This window comes from Schistocerca gregaria, chromosome 4, assembly GCF_023897955.1.
Source record: "Schistocerca gregaria isolate iqSchGreg1 chromosome 4, iqSchGreg1.2, whole genome shotgun sequence".
Taxonomy (NCBI): domain Eukaryota; kingdom Metazoa; phylum Arthropoda; class Insecta; order Orthoptera; family Acrididae; genus Schistocerca; species Schistocerca gregaria.
The window spans coordinates 353,015,612-353,041,634 of NC_064923.1; the positions used below are offsets into that span (position 1 = coordinate 353,015,612).

General features: G+C 42.4%; 1 protein-coding gene across 1 annotated transcript in view; it reads right to left on the minus strand.

Annotated features, from left to right (window-relative positions):
* LOC126267291 (methyl farnesoate epoxidase-like) overlaps nt 1-26,023 on the minus strand; it is a 261,401-nt gene that overhangs the window by 100,551 nt on the left and 134,827 nt on the right. The window contains exons 6-7 of the mRNA XM_049972367.1: nt 11,165-11,345; nt 6,686-6,803 (exon numbers count right to left, since the gene is read on the minus strand). Of these exons, the coding sequence (XP_049828324.1) occupies nt 6,686-6,803; nt 11,165-11,345 (299 nt within the window). The remainder of the gene's footprint in view (nt 1-6,685; nt 6,804-11,164; nt 11,346-26,023) is intronic.

The following is a 26,023-nucleotide window of genomic DNA, read 5'->3' on the forward strand; positions in this document are numbered from 1 at the left end:
CCGCCCGTTTCTGATCGAAAAATATCCTTCTAGAATGGGAAGAGTTACCCCAAAACATAATACCATACGACATAAGTGAATGAAAATAAGCAGAGTAGACTAATTTACGTGTCGAAGTATCACTCACTTTCGATACCGTTCGAATAGTGAAAATGGCAGTATTAAGTCTTTCAACAAGATCCTGAACGTGGGCTTTCCACGACAGCTTACTATCTAGCTGAATACCTAGGAATTTGAACTTTTCAGTTTCACTAATCATATGCCCGTTCTGTGAGATTAAAAGGTCAGGTTTAGTTGAATTGTGTGTTAGAAACTGTAAAAACTGAGTCTTACTGTGACTTAACATTAGTTTATTTTCTACAAGCCATGAACTACGGTCATGTACTGCACTACTTGAAACCGAGTCAATGTTGCACACAACATTCTTTACTACCAAGCTAGTGTCATCAGCAAACAGAAGTATTTTAGAGTTACCCATAATACTAGAGATCATATCATTTATATAAATAAGGAACAGGAGCGGCCCCAACATTGATCCCTGGGGCACCCTCCTCCCACTTGACAGTACCCCACTCAGATCCTGCATCACAGCCGTTTTCAACAATTTGAATAGTGACCTTTTGCTGCCTGTTGCTAAAGTAAGAGGTGAACCAATTGTGAGCTACTCCCCTTATTCCATAATGGTCCAACTTCTGGAGCAAAATTGTGAGATCCACACAGTCAAATGTCTTTGTTAAATCAAAAAATACGCCAAGCGTGCGAAAGTTTTTGTTTAGCCCATCCAGTACCTCACAGAGAAAAGAGAATATAGCATTTTCAGTTGTCAAACGACTTCTAAAGCCGAACTGTACATTTGATAGCAAATTGTGTGATATAAAATGATCAATTAACCTTACATACACAGCCTTTTCGATAACTTTTGCAAACACTGATGGCAAAGAAATAGGTCTAAAATTATCTACATTATCCCTTTCTCCCTTTTTATAAAGCGGCTTTACTACTGAGTACTTTAATTGCTCAGGAAACTGACCATTCCTAAAGTAAAAATTACAAATATGGCTAAATACAGGGCTAACATGTGCAGCACAGTACTTTAATATTCTACTAGGCACTCCATCATAACCATGAGAGTCCTTAGTCTTCAGTGATTCAATTATTGACTCAATCTCCCTCTTGTCTGTATCACAAAGGAGTATTTCAAACGCCAATCTCGGAAAGGCATTTGTTAAGAAATTTATATGATTTCCTGTAGAAACTAAATTTTTATTTAATTCACCAGCAATGCTCAGAAAATGGTTGTTAAATACTGTACATATATCTGATTTATCAGTAACAGAAATATTATTACTGTGAACTGACTTTATATCATCAACCTTGTGCTGCTCACCAGACACTTCCTTCACAACTGACCATATGGCTTTAATTTCATCCTGTGAATTAGCTATTCTATTTGGATACCACATACTTTTTGCCTGGCTAATAACATTATTAAGCACCTTACAATACTGTTTAGCATGAGAAATGTGTTATGGAAAGCATTGTATTTATCATCTATATTATCGGCACTATAAACATCTTGCCACTCTTGTTCCTTGACAAGTTTTGAAATACTCTCTATTGCTGTTGGATTAACTTTCCTATGTAGTTTGTAATTAAATACGACATTGGTTTGAGTACAAAAATCTTTTAGTGTTACAATTTGTGCACCATGGTCTGAAAGGCCATTCACGCTTTTACTAACAGAATGCCCATCTAGTAATGAAGAATGAATAAAAATAGTATCTATGGCAGTGCTACTGTTGTTACCCTGCACCCTAGGTGGAAAAACACAGTTTGCATCAGATCATATGAATTTAGGAGACCTACCAACATCCTTTTTCTTACACAATCATGTACAAAATTAATATTGAAGTCACCACATATAACTACTTTCTGGTACTTCCTACAAAGTGAATCAAGAACCCTCTCTAGCTTAAGCAAAAATACTCTGAAGTTGGAGTTAGGGGACCTATAAACAACAGCAATTAGAAGTTTAGTTTCACTAAATTCAACTAATACTGCACAACTTTCAAATATCTGTTCAGTGCAGCATCGTGATACGTCTATGGACTCAAATGAAATACTGTTTTTTACGTACAGAGCCACTCCCCCACACCGCAAGGAACTCCTCGAGAAACAGCCAGCTAATCTCTAGCCTGGTAAAGGAAGCCTCTGAATTATAAAATTTTTTAAGTGGTGCTCTGATACACCAATAATTTCAGAGTTTACATCTATTAGCAGTTCACTAACTTTATCTCTAATACCTCTTATATTTTGATGAAATATGCTAATTCCTTCTCTACTTGGAAGCATTACATTCTCAGGAGGTGAGTCCTTAGTTAGAAGCACTTCCTTTAATCAAGTATACCTATTAGCTGACTTCAGTTTAAAGAAGGTGTAGCTCTAACACCAACTACTACAAGAATTTTTCCAAGAGTGATACCACTGTAATGTACAACTCCATCCACAGCCATCATATTGCGAGTCATCTGTCTTATGCAATGTTTACAGCTTCACTGGGGAATTTAGGTACTAACGAACTGAGGTTCTCTTTAAAATTCTTGAATGCATCACGAGGGGCGAGTCTGGCGGTCGACAGAAGGATAGAGTTACAAGTGTATACCCACAGACAAGCCGAATCTTGCCCAAACCTTCTCACATGCAATTTGGATTTCTATCGTCGTGGGTTTGAGTTTTTTGTCTACTGAAACTAATATAACACCTCTTCACATCTCTTTTTCCCAGCAGTCTGTCCCATTGATATACGCTTCCCAATAAATCACTCTGCTGAGTATTTTAGGTTTCAATCAGTTTTCTGTACCTAGTATAACCTGAGCACTGGTTTTCAGGAACGTTTCAAAACATGGCACATGTTGCGAATGATTCAGCAGTTATGTACTAGCATTTTAATACTGTTGCCTGAGAGAAGGGTTTCTTTGGATATTACACTGATGCTTCTAGGTCTCTTACAGCTCTTACACTGCAGAGCCAAAGAAACTGTGACACCTGCCTAATATCGTGGAAGAGTCGCAACACGGCGTGGTATGGACTCGACTAATGTCTGAAATAGTGCTGGAGGGAACTGGCACCATGAATCCTGCAGGGCTGTCCATAAATCCATAAGAATACAAAGGGGTGGAGATATCTTCTGAACAGCACATAACAAGGCATCCCAGAGACGTTAAATAATGTTCATGTCTGGGGACATGGTAGCCAGCGGAACTGTTTAAACTCAGAAGAGTGTTCCTGGCGACTCTCTACAGCAATTCTGGATTTGTGTGGTGTCGCATTGTCAGGCTGGAAATGTCCATGTCCATCGGAATGCACAGTGGACATGAGAGGATGCAGGTGATCAGACAGGATACTTACATACGCGTCACCTGTCAGTCGTATCTAGATGTATCAGAGGTCCCATAGCACTACAACTGCGCGCGCCAAACCATTACCGAGCCTCCACCAGAATGAACAGACCCCTGCTGATATGCAGGGTCCATGGTTTCATGAGCATGTCCCCATACCCATACACGTCCATCCAATCTATAAAATTTGAAACGAGATTCGTCCGACCAGGCAACATGTTTCCAGTCATCAACAGTCCAATGTCGATACTGACGGGCCCAGGCGAGGCGTCAAGCTTTGTGTCATGCAGTCATCAAAGGTACATTAGCGACCCTACGGCTCCAAAAGCCCATATCGATGACGTTTCGTTGAATGGTTCATACGCTGACACTTGTTGAGGGCCCAGTGTTCAAATCTGCAGCAATTTGCGGAAGGGTTGCAATCCTGTGACGTTGAACGATTCTCTTTAGTCGTAGTTCGTCCTATCCTTGCAGAATCTTTTTCAGGCCGCAGCGATGTTGGCGATTTGATGGTTTATAGGATTCCCGACATTCGCGGCTCAGTCGTGAAATGGTCGTAGGGGAAAATCCCCACTTGTTCGCTGTCTCGGTGATGCCGTGTCCATTGTTCGTGCACCGACTATAACACCACGTTTAAACTCACTTAAATCTTGATAACCTGCAATTATTAGCGTAGTAACCGATCTAATTACTGGGCCAGACCCTTGTCTCAAATAGGCTCTGCAAACCGCAGCGCCGTATTCTGCCTTCTTACATATGTCTATATTTGAATATGCATGCCTACATCTGTTTCCTTGCCGCTGCTTCGGTGTATTATGTAGACTGCATGAAGAGTCACTTTCTCAAAAAAAAAAAAAAAAAAAAAAAAAAAAAACTCACGTTCATTCAACACATAGTCAGGTACACTGATTCAGTTACCTGGGTAGCAGCCTCTGATGGGTAGATGATACCCGAGACACTTAAGGGGGGGGGGCTTACGTTTCGTGACATTGCAGCGCAATTCTAGGAAGTAACTGCCTAGCTTGTGCATGACCTTCACAGGCTCTGGTTTAAACCTTCCTTTAATCCTTCAACGCACCGCAGAACGTGGGGGCCGTTATCAGTTCTGGGAAGAATGTTGCATACTAACCTTCTCTGCTGGTTTATGGATTGATCTAAGTATGACATCAGAAACCAGACGACAGGCATCGTTTCTCCCAACGAACGCCACTATCTGCAGTTGGTACAACCTGTTCCTTGAATGACTGCCGAAATAACCTCTTCAGCATTTCGAATAAGATCCACAGGTAGACACACTGAGTGCACATGATGTTCTTTCCCATCGCTTGCGTAGAGTTCTCTAAGTGGTAGCATTATGTGTCACATGTTTTTAACTGCCGATAATAAATAGAGCTCTACCCTTTTACGTTTACCTCCCCTTGACTCAGGTTACAGCGTTTTCCCAGCAGATGAAGTGAGTCTCACTGGCCTAGTGTTTGTTTCAATGGATGACAGCTCCTCGAACTTGTAGCTTGTTCTTTAAATCAATTATTACAGCAGATACTCGCTGATATACACATTGATATCGGCATCACTGAGGTATTTTATCGGCAAAGTAATTATTACTATAGATAACCGGATCAGCACCGTCCTGTAAATATAGTAATTTGGTTAGATACAATTTCTCCTCCAGGACAGTTTTTATTTTTGATCAGTTACCAGAACGCCCAAGGGGAACTTGACAGTGTAGAATGGAAATGTATTGGATGTCAGTTAGTAACAGATGCAAAAACAGAGTGATCAGGGGGGGGGGGGGGGGTAAGAGAATAATCATCAACGGAGACTTAAAAAAAAATAGAGCTTGATAATCCGTACCCTCGTAAGTTGGCTCACGCTATACTATATTACTATATAAATAAAAAAAATGAACAATTCTGGCACAAAAACTACTGATATTTCCTTTCAAGGTTAGTATATCAACTAAAGATTCCATCTGGTAAGTACTGATAATGAGACAAAGTAAGTTTCTAATTAGTGGCTGATGTACACTATGTGATCAAAAGTATCCGGACACCTGGCTGAAAATGACTTACAAGTTCGTGAAGCCCTCCATCGGTAATGCTGGATTTCAATATCGTGTTGGCACACTCTCTCAGGATTACGTTCATTCAGCTGCTGGAAGGTTTCTTGGAGAACGGCAGCCCATTCTTCATGGAGTGCTGCGCTGAGGAGAGGTATCGATGTCGTTAGGTGAGGCCTGGCTCGAAGTCGACGTTCCAAAACATCCCAAAAGTGCTCTAAAGGATTCAGGTCAGGACTCCCTGCAGGCCAGTCCATTACAGGGATATTATTGTCGTGTAATCAGTCCGCCACAGACCGTGTATTATCAACCGGTGCTCGATCGTGTTGAAAGATGCAATTGCCATCCACAAATTTCTCTTCAATAGTGGGAAGCAAGAAGGTGCTTACAACATCAGCATAGGCCTGTGCTGTAACAGGATAACTCAACAAGAGGTGCAAGCCCCCTTCACGTAAATCACGACCACACCAAAACAACACCACAACCTCCGAATTTTACTGTTGGCGCCACACACACTGGAAGATGACATTCACCGTGCATTCACCACACCCACACCCTGACATCGGATCGCCACATTGTGTACCGTGATTCGTCACTCCACACTACGTTTCTTCGCTGTTCAATTGTCCAATGCTTACGCTCCTTACACCAAGCGAGGCGTCGTTCTGCATTGACCAGTGTGATTGATGTGTGGCTTTTGAGCAGCCGCTCGACCGTGAAATCCAAGTTTTCTCACCTCCCGCCTAACTGTCATAGTACTTGCAGTGGATTCTGATGCAGTTTGGAATTCCTGTGTGATGGTCTGGATAGATGTCTGCCTATTACACATTACGACCCTCTTCAACTGTCAGCGGTCTCTATCATTCAACAGACGAGGTCGGCCTACACGCTTTTGTGCTGTACGTGTCCCTTTACGTTCCTACTTCACTATCACATCGCGAACAGTGGACCCAGGGAAGTTTATGAGTGTGGAAATATCGTGCTCAGACACACGATACAAGTAACACCCAATCACCTGATCATGTTCGATATCCATGAGTTCTGCAGAGCGTCCCATTCTGCTCTCTCAGGATATGTAACGACTACTGAGGTCGCTGATATGAAGTACCTGGCAGTAGGTGGCAGCATAATGCACCTAATATGGATGACATATGTTTCTGGGAGTGTCGGGATACTTTTTATCACATAGTGTTGGTTTTGGTCTTAGTGACACAATAAATGTACAAACCGCTGGGAGTCTATAGCCGTGTAGCGTGGTGTCTTCGAGTAACCGCCGAAATCCACGTATTGGTAACGCGTAACACATTCTCATTGACTCAATTAGGGCAGCCATGGTGTAAACCAACCTACAAATAATAAAAGTTTTTGCCATTATTTTACTGGTATGAATTCTCAGACTTCATTTTTATGGGAGGTGCATCAAACCATGTGATAAAGATCAAGGCCTTAGTTATTTATCAGTCATATTCAACTAAACTATTGCAAAAGAATACCTTGGTAGAATAGTACTTTCAAAACAAGGAAATAAAAATATTTCAAACTCTGGATGACTAAATATCGCGTTTCGTATGACCATTTGAGCGCTACGCCTCGGATGAATAAAGTGTTGTCAAGATGTTTACTGATCATGGCATCAAAACGAAAGACACCAAAACGGAGCCTACAGTATTCAATTAACAGCTCTCGATATTGCTTCACCAAAGACGATCGTTACATGGATGCAGAAATGACGCGTTAGATTCTATGTAGATCTATCTCAGTGATGATAATCTGTTATAAAGTAAGGGACCAGCAAAAAGATCGCAGACAGTATAACAGTTGGCGTTGAAATCAGAAAGAATGTCCATATTAACAATGAAGTGCAAGAATAGAAGCTATACCCTTATAAATTGCCATGCCCCTGTTAATTATGATAAAAGAAGAAATCTGCAGAAAGTAAATCAGTTTACAGGTCTCTTGGAATCTGAAATCTCCAACATACCTGAAAACAATGTTAAAATACTTCTCAGCGACTTCAATGTGTAAGTTGGGAGGGAAAAGAAATTTAAGATAGTTATAGGCTAATATCTAGCACACTTAAGAACAAACAGAAATGGTGATAAACTGATCATTATGTGTAACATGTCCCAGTTACTGATGTCCACACATTTTTGCAAACTCACCAGAAAGCCAACAGTTGGACACCTCCAACACCAAACCTAAGAGAATTTCAACTTGATCACACTGCCATATCTAAAAGGAATATCATGGAAATTATGAATATCATAGTAATCAGAACTTGGGAATTTTGTTCAGATCATTGTCACTCTAAGATTAAAATCCGATCTCTTCCATCTAAAACAAAGAGTACAACCAAGAACTTAATCAGATACAACTCCATTACAGCTAATATTGCAATACAAAATATAGAAAAATTTAGAGAAGGAACTGAGACAACAGAAAAAGTGTTCGCATGAACTCCATGTACAAATTACTATAAAAGCAGAGAAAACTTTAGGACTGGTCAAGAACAAAAGGAAAACATGGTGGAACTAAGAGGGAGTGAAATTAAATCAGATGGAAGGTCAAGGAACGATATTGCAAGCCAGATCCACCTGGCAAATGCTGCTTTAAACAAGAGAAGAAACCTTTTCACATCCAGCAGCATAGACGAACGTCTCAGGAAAAACCTCATAAAGACATTTATTTCGAGTGTGCTGCTGTACGGAAGTGAAACAGGGACACAACAGAAGCAGACAAAATATAAAATAACAGACTTCGAGATGAGGTGCTACTGTTGAATGCTCAAGATTTCCTGCGCAGACAAGACATCACGCGAAGAAGGTCTCGACAGAGCAAAGGAACAAAAGCCGTGTCTTCTGAAGTTCATCAGACACAGAAGCAACACATGGGTCGGCCATCTATTCAGACGTGATGGTATCATTAAAAACATCGTTGAAGAGACAGTAGACGGGAAAAATACAAGAAGCAGACCAAGACTAGAATACATCAACCAGAACATGAAGATACCAGCAGCACTACCTACACAGCTCTCAAGGGCGAAGGGGAAGACAGGAACGCATGGAAAACTGCTGCTAACCAACCTGATGGCTGAAGACATAAGAAGAAGAAGATATTGGTATTACCTGACAGTGGAGCACACATACTGCTACATTGCACAAAACACAAAGATAATTTTACCCGATTTTTTACCCCTGTACTGCCATACTGACCGATACACCTGACCACAGGTTTCGTTTACATAAAACAAAAAATAAAAAAAAATTAAGGAATTTTGGCTCCGTGATAGTGAACGCGATCTTTCTTTCGTCGAGCGGAACCTTTCTGCTTTGGAAGAAACTATTTAATTTTCCTATAGCAAGTGGAGTTTACGGAATACAAAATCTTCACCTTCAAGAAGAAGTTTTCAGACGTTTTTGCAATTCTCTAGAAAGAAGAATTTCACCAGCCTTGGTGAACAGCAACCATCAACTGCAGAGAAGTCAGGATACATTTGTTCATACGAAACTAATTTTAATTTCAAGTAGAATATCCTTTTGAAGAATACCAATTACAACGGTGTTTTAAGAAATGTAGATCATTTAGTTTCACAGAAGGAGATGTTTTCATGTTTTACGATGTTACAGAAGAAACAACAAAACAACGAAGAAGCGTAGAAGGCAAAGAAGGTGAGCAAATGGTTCAAATGGCTCTGAGCACTATGGGACTTAACTGCTGTGGTCATCAGTCCCCTAGAACTTAGAACTACTTAAACCTAACCAACCTAAGGACATCACACACATCCATGCTCGAGACAGGATTCGAACCTGCGACCGTAGCGGTCGTGCAGTTCCAGACTATAGCACCTAAAATCGCTCGGCCACTCTGGTCGGCCAGTGAATGTATGGGCTAAAAGGGGAGATGGGCGGCCCTTATGAAAAAGAGAATAAATAGAAAGTTGGTACCGCACTCGCCCGCGAAAGACAAACGTTCCAGGTTCGAGTGCCGATCCATCGTATAGTTTTAATACAGAATTTCATGCTTTATTTCCGTAACTCAGATGAGGAAACATTCTTCATGATAGCGATTTTTTTAACTTAGTGTATCTCTTCTGTATTAGTCGTTCTTTTATGACACAAGGCTAAGTTTATGCGAGAAACCTACCTTCCCCGAATAAATATTTTAATTAGATATACAATTAGTTATCAGCAACTTTATTGATCCCCAAGACTCTAAGATGAAGAAACAAGAAGACAAATAAGAACTCTAGTTATTTGATTTTCAGAAGATGATCAGTATAGAAGTACTTCATTGTAACATACGAGTATGCAAGAAGACGGTGAAGTAAGTAATTACTAGGGACATTTTATAAGTAATGCACACGTTGGAATTACTGTGGACTCTTTGATGTAACAACAGTGAAAATTAGGACACATGTAGTCGGGAGTTAGAGGAAGAAGCATGTGTGTTTGTTTTTTCGCTCTGTATTCTAACATAAAATTGGCTACAGTTAGAAATAGACCATGCAGTGGTCTCTGGTACTGTGACTGATGAAAACCAGAGGCCGTACATGAAGACAGAAACTTTATGCGGCAACAACCCAACAGAAAACGACAGCGCGTTAAGTGAAGTTCGTGGTGAGTTTACAGGGGACCGTAGTACAGTTTCACGTTGGGTTGATAGCTTTCGTGGTGGTCGTAAGAGCATAGATGATAATCTATGATTCGGAAGACCAAAAACGTCAACAGATTAACGAAGTGAGAAACTTATGGGACATGTTCAGAAAAGAGATTGCAGTGCGATTTGTAAGGAGCTCTCTGAAGCCACGGCAATTCCCCCAGTATCAGTATTCCGTATGATGACGAATGATTTGAAGAAGAGAAAAATTTATGCGACATGTATCCCACACTGTTGTACTGCTGAAGACAAGCAGAAACGTCTGGACATTGCAACCTTGCTCAAGCAACGATTCGTCCGTGAGGGTCAAGGATTCTCCTGCCCAGTTGTATATATTGATGAAACCCAGATTAGAGACTCTGAACCAGAGTTGAAATCGCTGTCCAAAAAAAATTTCGACGCAGTCAAACAAAGCTCAAGCAAGTGAAGATTTTTGCTTATGATCACCAAAGACTCATCATGACAGATAGAATCCCATGTGGAACAAGCGTTACAGCAGTGTACTATCGTAACTTCATACAAAACCTGTGCAGAAAAATGTAGAAACTCAACTTCAGTTGCTCGAGCCACCCATTCTCCACGACAATGCTCGCCCGCATATGGGCAATGATGCAGCCCAGAAACTGCCCGAATACGGGCGGGAAGTGTTGCCACATCCTCCCTACAGCCCGGACATGAGTCCAGCAGACTTAGGCTTGTTACCGAAATTGAAAAAAAACCTATGAAATGTCTCTTGTATAATAGTAAACAAAGCGGTCAAGCTTGGTACTGGTGGTAGATAACAGAAAACTGGAATGACATACGAGTGTGAGAATGACATTTTAAAAATGCAAAATATACAATAAAGAAATTCTAGAGAACTGAAAAGCGACACATTTTTTAAAGAATTAATATTGTAAAGGGTCAATGCTGTACAGCTAATGGTAAACTTCAATTCATTTTTCGAAATTAAGATTGATGGGTTAGATATGTCACAAAATTACGAATTCTAGATGTCGAATGCCATCAATTTTCTCCTTTACGTGTAACGGTATAACGTTTATCTAAATACCTGTCTTTGTCCTCGAGTGTTGGAAATCTGTCAGTACCAACTGCTTCTTTTATCTCATTGTGCACTCGTTCCTGGACATCGGGATGCCGTAACATCATAAGAAATGCAAATCGAAGAGCGTGGCTTACTTCTTCCAAGCCAGCAACAAACATGTCGTATAACACCACGAGAAGCTGATCCTCTGGAAAACAAAGAACAATACAAGAAACTGGTCGGGAAGAGCTTATCTAATTAAAATGCCCAAGAAAAGTCTGCAGCACCGGTGTACCTGTGAAAATATTTGGGATTAGATTCAAGGGGAGCGGGGAATGAAAGAACAAGTTTTATGAAAATAACACAAATAAAAACAAATTAGTAACCAAAGTAAAGGCAATCCCTTGGAAATTGCACATATGTTCACCACACATTGCAACATGGTTTGATCCACTGTGGCTCACTGTCCACGATAGTTGAAATGAAGCCTATTTCAATTCTCGATGGCGGCCTCTCGAGTAAGATTCCCACGACTATGCACTGATAGTTTCAACTTGTTCCAAGCATTCTTTGTCGGATTAATGTGAGCAAATATTGTAGAACAGGTGCGGCCAAGGTACCAGCTTGCAGGCATTTCCTGGGCCAAAGTGCCAAAGCGCTCAGCCTCGCGTCACAGTCTCCCCCATCGCTGCGCCGTGCAGGAGGACGAGAAACAGTGGAAGCAGTAACCGCGTCCCTTTGAAATGGTAGTACACTCGTTCTGCATATGAACTGGTCTTATAATTCACATTTCTCGAAAACACACATCACAAACAAAACTATTTTTCAGAATGAATTAATTATTTTTGGCTCTCTGAAGACATAATTTAATTTTTATTTATTATTATTGTTATTTATTATTATTTTAACACAAATATGTCGATAGAAATGTTGCAGCATTCTTGCAATCTCATTATGAAGACTCGGAAAATCTACCAGAGAAAAGCAATGTAGACGTCCTGGACCTAGTTTTAACGTAAGATGATTTGTAATTAAGACTAGAATTACCTTGCAGGTCAGTCAGTTACTTCCGAGAAGGACTGAAAAAGCCGAGTGACAAGCTGGGCAGCACACGACCCCCACAATATGCACTCGTGAAGTTTGGCCTGCCGCAGACCATCCCATTCAGTTGATTCCTGGTCCTAAAGCACTGTGGTTATGAGATGGGTGCTGTATAGTGGCGCACTGCTGTAGTGAAAAACGAAACTGTGGGGCTGTCTCGATACAAAACAGCCCCAAAATTACCCTCGATTACGACGAGAAGCGTCCGAAATTTGTACCTGGTTGTTATTGTTAAGGTCTTCGGTTCAGAGACTGGTTTGATGCAGCTTTCCATGCTACTCTGTCCTGGGCAAGCTTCTTCATCTCCCAGTACCTACTGCAACCTACATCCTTCTGAATCTGTTTAGTGTATTCGTCTCTTGGTCTCCCTCTACGATTTTACCCTCCACACTGCCCTCCAATACTAAATTGGTGATCCCTTGATGCTCAGAATATGTTCTACCAGCCAATCCCTTTTCTAGTCAAGTTGTGCCACAAACTTCTCTTCTCCCCAACACTACTCAATAGGTCTCGGTCTAAAACATAACTGACCCAGCCCCACGCTTAATCCCTGTGACTGCACGCATTGGTACCTTGGAGCCTTCTCACTCTTCTACGAAGACCTTCAGGCGTAAGAAAAACGCTGCAGTGATTGGTGAAGATAACCTGAATCGTTGATCCACATTCAATTCCGAGTTGGCTTTGCCCAACGTAATCGAGCACATATTGCTGAGGTGTATGTACTACTAATCATAATGGACGTTTAGAGACGACAATGAATGTGAGAAGACAAAAGCGTACAGTGTGTCTTGATGCCGTTGTCCTCTAACTATTCTCCATTAAGTATTCTCCATGCCTCCATTTTCTACTTGTCCATCGTCGATTTGAAAGAGATTTTCTAAAGAAACTAACAAAAAAAGTAACTGAGCCATGTGAGTCTCTACGTTGATCTATTAAAGCTCGATTATGTTTGCCGATTGATATAGCGAATTTCTCTAGTCTGTCAAAAGGGCGATGGCCTAGTGGTTTCGGAAACGTGGGCTGCCGCAAGAGAGCTTGGACGAGGGTGCTACAGCGGGTTGGGCCTCTTGCCGCGTGCTGTCGTGGTGTGAAAATGAAGCAAGGACCACATGGCAGCTCTGTATGTGGAGTGTTAGAGTACCTACTGCGCAGTGTTAGAGTACCTACTGCAGAGCCGGAGGGACTGTACTTCAGCGAGCATGGATCCTAAGCTAATTTATATTGGCTGACCTTCGTTGCTCACGCGGAATCTGTGGCACAGAGAGCAGACTTAGTATGAGCAAAAGCTGAATACACGTCCTTGGACGCGAATATTTTTTCGGTTGCCGGAAGGTTCCAACATGTGTTGCGGGGCTCGAGGTGACTATTGCCTTTGAATTACACTGAAGAGCCACAGAAACTGGTACACCTTCCTAATATCGTGTAGGGCCCCCGCAAGAGCGTTGATGTGCCACAACACAACATTGCAAGGACTCGGTTAATGTCTGAAGCAGTGCAGGAGGGAACTGACACTATGAATCCTGCAGGGCAGTCAATAAATCCATAAGACTACGAGGGAGTGGAGATCTGTCCTGAATGGCACGTTGCAAGGTATCCCAGACATGGTCAATGTTTATGTCTGGGGAGTCTTTTGGCCAGATGAAGTGTTTCTACTCAGAAGAGCGTTGCTGGAGCCACTGGGTAACAGTTCTGGACGTGTGGGGTATCGCATTCTCCTGCTGGAATTGCCCAAGTCCGTCGGAATGAACAAGGGACATGAAGGATGCAGGCGCCCAGACAGAATGCTTACGCACGTGTCACCTGTCAGAGTCGTATCTATAAGTATCAAGTGTCCCGTATCACTCCAACTGCACACGCCCCACTCCATTACAGAGTATCCATTACCTTGAATAGTTACCTACTGACATGCAGCATTCATGTATTCATCAAGTTGTCTCTGTACCCGTACACGTCCATCCGCTCGATACAATATGAAACGAGACTCGTCCGATCAGGCAACATGTTTTGCCAGTCTTTAACAATTCAGTGTCGGTGTTGACGGGCGCAGGCGAGGGGTACAGCTTTGTGTCGTGCAGTCGTCAAGGGTACACGAGTGGGTTTTTGGCTCCGAAAGCCCATATCGATGATGTTTCATTAAATGTTTCACACTCTGCGTCAGACACTTGTCTCATACAGGCGTTGCTGACTGCTGCGTCGTTATTCTGCCGGTTTACAAACCTCTGTATTTGAATGCGCATGCCTCTACCAGTTTCTTTGGCGCTTCAGTGTATAGCGCTTTGTCGTGACGGACGTTCATAGTCCTTTGTTAATGGACGAGCTACAACATTGCAAAAGAATATAACCGTATTTACACTATCTACGTAACTGGATATTTGCCCGATATCTGATGGTAGATTTATCTGTTGTAGTAGTGGCCTGTGTTAAACCTAACTTAGGATTGCAGTTGTTTTGCGAGGGTATGGTTAAGCCACCATGAAAGTCTCATAAAATGTTCAAATGTGAGTGAAATCTTATGGGACTTAACTGTTGAGGTCATCAGTCCCTAAGCTTACACACTACTTAACCTAAATTATGGACAAACACACCCATGCCCGAGGGAGGACTCGAACCTCCGCCGGGACCAGACGCACAGTCCATGACTGCTGCGTCTCAGACCGCTCGGCTAATTCCGCGCGGCGTGGAAGTCTCCCTCGGCCAGATGTACTAAGGGTGTGTCAACCCATGAGGTGCTGTTGGTTGGTATTTATATGCTGGCTCATCTTAATTTTAAGACTAAGTAGATAAAGCATTATCTAGCCAACATTTGGTTGTATGGAGCTGTAGGCTCTAAGGTCATTTCATGATTGATATTTAACGATGTTTTCGAAAAAGTAATTATTAAAATCTGTTATTGGCATTTTTGTGCCGTGTCACACTGAGTGGTGGAGCACAGCACTATTTAATGTGATAAATTACTCCCGAAATCAGCTGATTCTGCAATTAATGACAACCCAATTAAAATTCTTCAAAAATGGTTGTTACTGTGTCTGCTTTGGTAATTTCTCAGTGATAACTCGTTGTAAGTCAGTCCTGAGATTGCCGAAGTACTGTTTAAACTGTCTTAAGGAGAATTTAATTAAAAGTTATTTTGTCATTTTGCTGCTGTGTTGTATTACGCAGTTTAGTTTCACGGTGACTACGTGTTATTATGTGAGCTGGTTAGTCACTGCTGAGGTTGCTGACGCAGTATTTACCCTGCTTTAAGGAAAAGTTTATAAGAATTATTTTGTCATTTTGCTGCCATGTTGTATTTCATACTTTAGCTAAACGGTGACTGCTCATTAGTATTTAAGCTGATATGTCGCTACTGATGTTGGAGTGCTGATCAATTTGCACTTAAAGAAATTTTCTTGAAAGCTGTTATTGTAATTTTGGGCCTGTAATCAACAATTGTTTTTATTCTTTTAGATTTTATTAATGTCTTGGGGCTAAAATGGTTCAAATGGCTCTGAACACTATGGGACTCAACTGCTGAAGTCATCAGTCCCCTAGAGCTTGTAACTACTTAAACCTAACTAACCTAAGGACATCACAGACATCCATGCCCGAGGCAGGATTCGAACTTGCGACCGTAGCGGTTGCAGACTGTAGCGCCTAGAACCGCTCAGCCACTCCGGCCGGCCGTGGGGCTAAAAAAAAAAAAAAAAAAAAAAAAAGGTTCAAATGGGTCTGAGCACTATGGGACTTAACTGCTGAGGTTATCAGTCCCCTAGAACTTAGAACTACTTACACCTAACTAGCCTAAGGACATCACACACATCCATGCCCGAGGCAGGATTCGAACCTGCGACTGTAGCGGCCTCGCGGTTCCAGACTGTAGCGCCTAGGAACCACACGGCCACTTCGGCCGGCTATTGGGGCTAAAGTCTTAATTTGTAAGCACAAGGCAATTGTCAATAAACGCTGATATTCCTGTTGAATATGATTATTTCTTGCAGCTACCTCTGCCCAGAGAAACCCACCACCATAGCAGCATTACACGGTCCCGTCGCGTTATTGTGACACCACCAACGCTCGACGTCAGCGTGCAATAACCCCTCATTGACGGCAGGTGGCAGCACTAGCAGCTGAGGGTATGTAAGGCATGTCGGGGAACACGGAAAACAGTGCAGTTGTTGTAATGCGGAAATGAAGCAATTTAGCTGACGTCCAAAAGAGCATGATCATCGGCTTTAGGCCCAAGGGTGGAAGTGTTTACGAAGCGGCTAATTTGTAAATGGTTCGCTTGCTGCCGTGGTTAAATGGCTCTGAGCACTATGGGACTCAACTGCTGTGGTCATCAGTCCCCTAGAACTTGAACTACTTAAACCTAACTAACCTAAGGACATCACACACATACATGCCCGAGGCAGGATTCGAGCCTGCGACGGTAGCAGCCGCACGGTTCCGGACTGCGCGCCTAGAACCGCGAGACCACCGCGGCCGGCCGCCGTGGTTGAAGTGCACTGTCCCTGGGAAAATGGCGCTATCCAAAACTAGCGCCGAAGCAGCTGTGATGCACACGGGCCATAGGTTACAGGGGTGGACTACAGCTGTAAAGGTGTATACGGTCGAACAGACGTGCAGCTGTTGAGCATCTAACCACCCAGATGAACCAAGAAGCAACCAGTAGTGTCTTCCCAATGACCATTCAGTGCACACTGCTGTGTATTGGCCTCCACAGTAGGTACCCGGTTTGTGCATCCAAGCTAGCTGCTGTTCATCAACGACGAATACAGGAAATAGCACGTTAATACCGCAACTAGACACCCACTAAGTGACTTTTCGGATGAATCACGTTTTCTTCTCAATCAGACTGATGGTCTCTTGTGTGGGTAGTGTGAAACTTCTGAAAGCAAACACCCCACAACATGGAGGGAGCTTTATCATTTGGTGAATGTTTTCATGGCATTCCCCGGGTTATCTCGACTTTCTGGAAACAACGATGGATGAACACAAGTACGCATCTCTCCTTGGGGAATTTGTCCACTCTCCATGGAGTTTGTTTTTTCCTTGTTACTATGACATCTATCAACAGGACAATGTAACATGTAACTCAGGTCGCAGTGCCCATTTGTGGTCCGAAAAGATGCAAGATGATTTTACCGTACTCTTCTGGCCACCAAGCTTCCCTAATTTAATTCCAGTCGAGAATCTGTGGGAGCATCTCGATCGGGCTCTTTGCACCATGGATAATGAACCGAAAATTCTAGCGCAGCCGGCCACGGCATTGGAGTCCGCATGGCTCCACACCCCCGTCAGTACCTCCAAGAACTTGATTTACTCCCTTCCTGCATGGCTCCCGTTGCAAAAGGTGGCCATTAAGTCTTTTGACAAGTGGTCACATTAATGTGACTGGACAGTGTATCCGTAGCATTACCTGCATCAATGATGTCAACACCATTTAAATAAAACACTGGCTTTTATAAGTAGCAAACATCAGCGTAACAAAACAAGTAATTATTTCACAAATGTCATGTGTAACACTCTAAATGCAATCGAATAGAATGATAATCGTCCTGTGTGCAGAAGCGTCAGTTAGGTCAGAGTGCCTGTTCGCATAAACATTATCTCACGTGTCCGCCATTTTCGCAGTTGGCAGTACGATGTAACCACGCCACAAGACGGATTTTACCAAAAAATTAAAGGTGACCAGACGTGCTATTGTGAGTACGACTTAGAAACTGAGCAACAACTCAGCCACTAGAATACTACTTTACCACCACAACTGAAAAAAGCAAAATAGGTCAGAGGCACTGTGGAAACAATGTTGGTTTGTTCCTGGTGTTTTTCATGACAACATCCTTGCATAAAATTTGCCTAGCATGTACGATGTAGCCGGCCGCTGTGACCTAGCGGTTCTAGGCGCTTCAGATCAGAACCGCACTGCAGCTACGGCCGCAGGTTCGAATCCCGCCTCGGGTATGGATGTGTGTGATGTCCTTAGGTTGGTTAGGTGTAAGTAGTTCTAATTCTAGGGGACTGATGACCTCGGATGTTAAGTGCCATAGTGCTTAGAGCCATTTGAACTATGTGAATGTACGATGTAGGGTTACGGCAATGTATCGCAAACAGCTTCAATTAGAAAAGAGCTGCAGTCAGCGAAAGACGACCTTAATTTGAGAGTGCCCAGTGTATTCGAAGTGCCATGCGAATGTGGTGAAATGTACTTAGGGTACACAATCCACATAGTGCACTAACACTGAACATGTACTGATTTGACAAAAGTCATAGGATGCATCCTAATACCGTGTCGGAACTCCTTCTGCTCGGCTTAGTGCAGCAACTCGTAGTGGTATGGAGTTAACAAGTCGTTGGAAGAGCCCTGCAGAAATACTTCGCCATGCAGCTTCAATAGCCGTCTATAGTTGCGAAAGTGTTGCTGGTGTAGGATTTTGTGCACAAACTCATCTGTCGCTTACGTACCATAAATGATCGATGGGATTCATGTCGGGCAATTCGGGTTGACAAACCATTCGCCCAGATTGTCCAGAATGGTTTTCAAACCAGTAGCCAACAGTTGTGTCCTGGTGACATGGCGTTTTGTCATCTACAAAAATTCTGTCGTTGTCTGGGAATGTGACGCCCATGAATGGCTGAAAATGGTGTCCAAGTAGCCGAACATAACTATTTACAGTCAATGATCCACGTAAACACAGCCCACACCATTATGGAGCCACCACCATCTTGAACAATATCTTGTTGACGACTTGGGTCAGGCTTTGTGGAGTCTGCACCACACTCGAACCGTACCTTCATCTCTCGCCAACTAAAATTCCGTAACTATTTTTGTAATGGAATGGCCTATGCAGCTAACTCCAACTACCATTCCTTGATGAACGCCTGTAAATACCCGTCGTGTGGCCATAATCAAGTCAGAAACCTTTTCACATGGATCACCTGAATACAAATGACGTCTCCCACAGTGAACTGCCCTTTTACACCTTGTGCACACTATATTGCCGCCATCTATGTATGTGCATATCGCTATCCCATGACTTTTCCACCTCATTGTAACCGATACATTAAGTTCTTGTCTCTAAACTTCACACAGCGGGCCGTAACCTTACGAAGACGCGTAAGATCAGCTCTGAAGACACTAAATTCGTGTCTCATGCTTCTGGGGTTCTACAGCCAAATAATCACTACAATTTCACACGTCCACCAGCTCGTTTACTAGGGATGGGGATGTAATTGCCGTGGAGCCTGGCGACGGGTGCTGGACACAGGGTAGTAGAGAAAGTTGAGCGAGAACAACGGCTCTGGAGAGGTGGTGAACAAGTGCAGGCTTGAACAGGAAGCAGAAGTTCAACTGACAGAGAGGTAAAATACTGAATCACTTCTACTCTATTAGATGAGTGTGAATAGGCGGAAAATACTGAGAAGTTTTGGTGAAGAGATGGATGTAGTAATAGAGAAGTGGAGAACATAGGTTTCGAGTGGTGACTGATGAGGGACACTCTACAACGTAATGAGCCAGAACATTATGACCACTGTTCAATGCGAGGTTTAATTTCACCTGGTGGCGTTACAGAAACGTGACGCTATGAGGAGTTTATACCGTATTTTACGGACTACGAGAAGCACTTCTTTTCGAAAAATTACCTCCAAAATTCAGGAGCGTCTTGCAGTCAAAATTAATATAAGATGTCCATTGTTTGATTTAAAATTCTCACCACTCTTATAAATGGCCAAATATTCGATGCCGTGGGAAACCTGTCTCTATCTGGCAACACTGCATTCAATTAGGCAGCAGGAGTGCACTCATGAGATGAACCTAAGTTGCGGCGATTCAGAAGCTTGTTAACACTGTCTCCCTGCCGCCTCGCTGTCACAAACGAAGAACACTGTGTAGCTAATGACGCGTCATTGCAGTCTACGCTGCCAGTGAGCCTGAGAATTGAAAGTAATTTGTGTTATTGGTAACAGTACAGAATTTTTGTTAGTGGCTAGTTTCACAACCGAAGAAAATAAAAGGTATTCGTATGAAGTGGGCCATCAATTGAAAGGAATAGCATATGTGGAAGAACATGAAAACAGAACAGCTAAGTGGCATTTCGGCCCTCCATCAACAGGAAAAACCATTAGCGATTGGCGGGCTAGTAAAGAATAATTGAAGAAAAGAGGAAGACTAAATGTGCAAACACATGACTGAATGCAAATTGACGGGAACTAGAAGATGACGTATTGAAATGGATTCAAGGAGACTGTCAAAATGGCAGTGGAGAACAAAAATGATTTAGATACACACTAGTAAACTAGCGCTACAGTGGGACTTAACAGGTTTTAAGGGTGGAGTTGGTTGGTAATACAGGTTTATGAAGGGTCATGGACTTAGCAATTGAACCAAAAACAAAACATCTCAGAAAATGCCACAAGAGTATGAAGAGAAAATATTGTATTTCTGTCGCATTATTATTCAACATCGAAAGGAAACCAGTATGGAAATAAGCCAGAAAGCGAATATGGACGAAATTTCACTAAAACTTGATGTGCTGAGTAACAGAACTGTTGTCATGAAAGGTGCTAACACGGTAACTACAAAAACAAGTAGCCATGAAAAACTGCGCTACGCTGTTGTTGTACTGACGAAACTAAACTTAATCCAATGATCATTTTCAAGTGCAAAACAATGCCAAAATCTTCTGAAACATCGCCATGTGTTGCTCATGTCCATGACAAGAGTTGGATGGACGAGATTAGTATGAAATCATGGATTAATAAAGTGTGGGAGAGAAGGAAAGGTGCTTTAAGAGGGTTCTCTTCTTGTGCCAGATTAGTTTAGCCGTCATTTGCAAAATTCTGTGAAAGAGAAATTGATACAGAGAAGTACAGAGGTTGCTGTTATTCGGGTAGGACTTGCTTCACGATTGCAACCTCTTGATATCTCGACAAAAAAAAGTTTAAATTGCCTGTGAGAGGGGAACGGAACAATTGGTTGATGGACGAAACTCAACATGAATTCAAGCTGAAGGGACCTTTAAAACGACTTGTAATCAAACAGTTGTGTCAGTGGATGAAATAGTCGTGATATTTAGTGAGAGAAGACATTATTGTTAAATCTGTCAAGAAGTAAGGCTTCTCGACGGAATTGAAGACTATATTATACAGGAAAAGGACAATGATGACGACGAAGAGAAAGAAACAGAAGAAGAAGAAAAAAAGAAGAAGAAGAGGAAAGTTCACATGACGATTTTCAGGGGTTATAAAGTCAGTTGGGTTTTATAAACCAAGAATGTTTTTAGTCTATCTTTGGAATCTAATAATAAAAATTGTAAAAATATTTTTAAAATTGCTTAAATATTAAGTTGCGTCTTATAGTCCGTAAAATATGGTAAGTGTACCCAGAACAGAAACTATTGGGAAATCATTCTAGTGCCGACACAGGCCACAAATCGGAAAACCATTGATATAAGCGACTTTGACAAAGGGCAGATTGTTATGAGTCTGAATCTCGGACCGGGGATCTTGGAGAAGGCATAGCTGCTCAGCTGCATTTCGGGCTCCTGTCATCATCAATTATGGAAAGTGATTGAAGGACGGTGAAACAACGAGTAGGCGACGAGGCATTGGTAGTGTACGGCTCATAACAGAACGCTGTGATATGAGGCTTAAGTCGTACGTTTTCCTACGCGTGGAAATTTATCGCAGCGCGCTGCAGAATACGGCTGTTATCTTTCCTTTTCCGAAACAGGTTGCTGACCGCGGCGTTTAACGTTTTCCTAGGTACGGGCGGTGTCTGTCAAAAGATAATAAATTAAAGTGATGTTCTTTTATAATTTGACACGCATGCATGAAAGAGTGATACGAGAACTACGTCTGACATCTTTTTTTAATTCAATGGTAATGTGCCACTGAAATAGAAATATGTTTAAGTTTTTAAGAAAAGTTGGTTTATCACACTACTATATATTTATTATGCCACATCTCCTAAACTATGTGTTGTACAGTAACATAAATTTGTAGTTGCCTTTAGTAACATATGTCGATAACGTGCACAAGCTTACTGGTCAATAAACTAGCTAGTAACACTCAGCCGCGCTGGATTAGACGAGCGGTGTAAAGCGCTGCAGTTATGGACTGTCCAGTAGGTTCCGGTGGAGATTCGAGCCCTCCCTCGGGCATGAATGTGTGTGTGTGTGTGTGTGTTTGTCCTCAGGATAATTTAGGTTAAGTAGTGTGCAGGCTTAGTGACTGATGACCTTAGCATTTAAGTCGCATAAGACTTCACAAACATTTGAACTAGTTAGTAACAGTTAAGTTATAAATTGATATCTTACGTATAATGCAGAATTTTTAGCAAACCACCATCCGATATGTTGTAAGTGACAAATTATTTCTCTTTACATTGTGTGTGTGTGTGTGTGTGTGTGGGAGGGGGGGGGGGGGGGAATAGGTGCAAGAGAGAGAAAGTTTCAGAAAGGCTTTAATTTACTGTTACTATTAGTTGGAGATCGGTGGGTGCTACACTTTCTCCAAGACGAGAGCGGTATTGTGTGGTTCAACGGTGCGACGGGAGTTCTATCATTCTACGAGGAACATTGTGCTAGGCGCAGGGCAGTGCAGCGCTACAGTAGTAATGGAGGCAGCGAAGGCCGAACGTGCAGCGCACGTACGATCTAAAAAGCTGTTAATCTGGCACTCAAAAAACTACATCGAATTTAGGGAAGACGCGAAAGACTGTATGATATTTGGAAGGGCACTGTAGAAGCGCAAAGCAGTCAGACAAATGTTCTTCCATCGTGAAGAAGGAGCGTATAACATTTTAGTAACAAAGCATTTGCCCGACTACGCGGAGGAATGCCACGTCCCACTGCCTTATAACGCAGACTTATCAGTACTTAATGAAGTGCCTAAGCACAGCATAATACCCTTTGTAGATGTACGTGATTACACCAAAGCAGAGGGGTAAAATGTGAGGTGCAGATCCAGTGTTTACTTCAACGAGTACGTTCATAGAACTGATCACGATGACAACATCCAACTCGTCATAACAATGATTAAAGACTCAGAACAAATATATTTATAAATCTAATTACTTGTTTCATTAACTTATCTTACTATTTGTGCCCAAATGTACTCGTTTTCCGTTTGGTGTCTCAACTCGGCATCAGGAATGTTCCACAAAATATGCTATTCAGATACCAGCTCGAAAGCTGCTCATCCTCTGAGGCAGTGAAGCGGTCGGCCAACATTTCTGATGAATGTTTCAATAGTTAGATCGGAACAATTAGCTTCTGCGATGGTGCCTGTGTGCACGAAACAAATACTGCATGTGCCATAGTAGTTGGATCCCGCTCTGTCCTACTTACCCCCTCCACCAACCAAGCAAATCACTGCGACGTGTGGCACAACTCCAGAAGCACGCAAGCATTTTTCGTAGGTGGACACTACAGCGGCACTGCGTTGTACGCACTCTTGGAAAACGATCTGGCATGTTGCTTTGTGGGAGCACTGCGTTGTACGCACTCTCGGAAAACGATCTGGCATGTTGCTTTGTGGGAGTGGGGAGCGCGGTCTCGCTTCCCGCTCTGTAAAGATATGCGGCAGTCTGTGGCAGATCTGACGTCAGGACCATATGGTGGTACAGACAAAAGTGCTTCGGTGGTCATTGTTCAGTGCACATTGTTGGTAATGGAGTCCTGCACACCAAACCCCCTGTGCTCCCATGCTGAATCAACGACGATTACAATGGTCACATTATCATAGAATGTTGTGAGTTGGAGGAGAAGTATCTGATTAGCGATTTAGAATGGAAAGACTATAAAGAGGAATGAAGGTAATATTGGCAGAACATTTGAAAGTAGCTAGATTCATTGTTGAATGAGATATCCATATCAGAGACGTTTAGATATTTCATTAAAGATTATAAAACACGGCCATTTTCATGCTGTATTCTCGCAGGCAGACATATTTGGATTCTCTCGCAGTTTAGGAAATGCACAAAGTCACTCAACGGTAAACAACAGACAAGTTACAACCAATCAACCAAGCCAGTACGAAATCTGAAAGTAAATCAAAACAATTACCTTAAAGGAAACTTTCAGAACGAATTTCAGATATTTGAGACTGAAGTAGTCGAAACACGTAAGTCTAGTAGGTTGACGGCCTTTGTCTCACGTGGCTCTGAAAGTGAACTTAGGCTGGCGAACCTAACATACAACCTATGAGGTTGGAGACGGGGAAACAATCATAGGACAACAGCTGCTTGTAACATCAACACACTACTCATTCACATTAATGTTACAAGTAGCTCTCTCTCCCTCCCCCCCCTCCCCTCTCAGACCCACACTCGAATCAAACCAGGGGTCCTGAAACGTCTGTATCGGATGTTCACGGCACATCTTGTGAACAACGTTCGCCCGCACACCATCACGTATGAACAACATTTCTATTCGTTGCTACAGTGACACAGTCTCCAGCAAGGTAAGCAATATTTTAAGGAGGAAGTCCATATACTGCGCCCCAATTAATCTTTGTGGTAGCATGTATGGCCCTATTAATCTGTCACAATGTACGCTTGCCCATACGTTAATGGATAATCGTTGTTGATGCATTCATTCCTGAATTGCTTGGTGATTTACATCAACCCATACATACTGGCTATAGAAATTCACAGCACCATATCTTGTGCACTTTGCTTCATAGGTAAATAAAATCTGGATGTGAGCAGTGAATCTGCGGCACGATTCTACAACAGCCATTGGCAGAACCGCCATCTGCCATGATAATCCTGTGGCCTTAGGCCCTGAACGCGCTGCGGATGATATGGGTGCAGCAATTGTTCAGGAAGTACTCCCCAGATAAGAGAGTGCGACATGCCTTCTGCTGCTGCTTCTAATCGTCGCAAACTGTTCTCAGGTATTTCTTGCACCGAACATAGCACACGATCATCCGTCAGGCGTGTGGAACACGCGGGACCTTCCACTGTCAGTTTTCCGAGATGCGAGGGTACCTATGTCCCTCATACGCCGAGAAAGTCAGCCGATCAGCTTATCAGAAGGCACTCTGTCCTGTGGAAATTTTCAGCGTAGGTGTAAAGGGCTCGTAGCTAAACCATAACAGAATATCATATACGTCACTTCACTTGTCGAGTAGTAGCCTTCAATTGCTAACAATTGGTGGACGAGAGAAAATGTAAATGTACTACACCACTTGTGCGTAAAAACAGCGCAACAGCATTAAACACATAAGAGAATTTGGTTTTGGAAGAAGGTGAAACACCACGGTATGTACGATGAGGCTCACAAACACGGCGGAAACTAACGTAGCCTTACAGAAATTAGTAACAAAATAGTTGTTATTATCATACTGCGCCATGGAACCACAATTCTTTCCGTCGATCGACCGGCACTATAGGAGGGCGGGAGACAATGATTGTCGTCACGGTCGAAGTTTCGTTCTGTCATCATTGTTACTCCGATCTCATCATTGTTACTCGGATTTCAGTTTTGATTCGAAATTAAAATAATTCTGGGTGATAACGTCTTCCGTTATAAAAAAAAAAAAAAATGTCGCGGGCTGCAAGGAGAAGGCTGGCCGCAACTTGCCGACCGCTGCTCTAAAAGGACTGCGATTATGCCGAACAACAGCTTTATTTTTACATTAAAAAGCATAGTATTATAATATTTTTTGTTTTCCGTGAGGAAGTGAGTTGCAAACTATTTAAAAATTTGTTAATGAGACAATACTAGAAACCTCTTGGGATACCAGAAACACTGCACAATAATCTAGAAATGATGACTGGTGTTGTCCGCAGAATGAGGC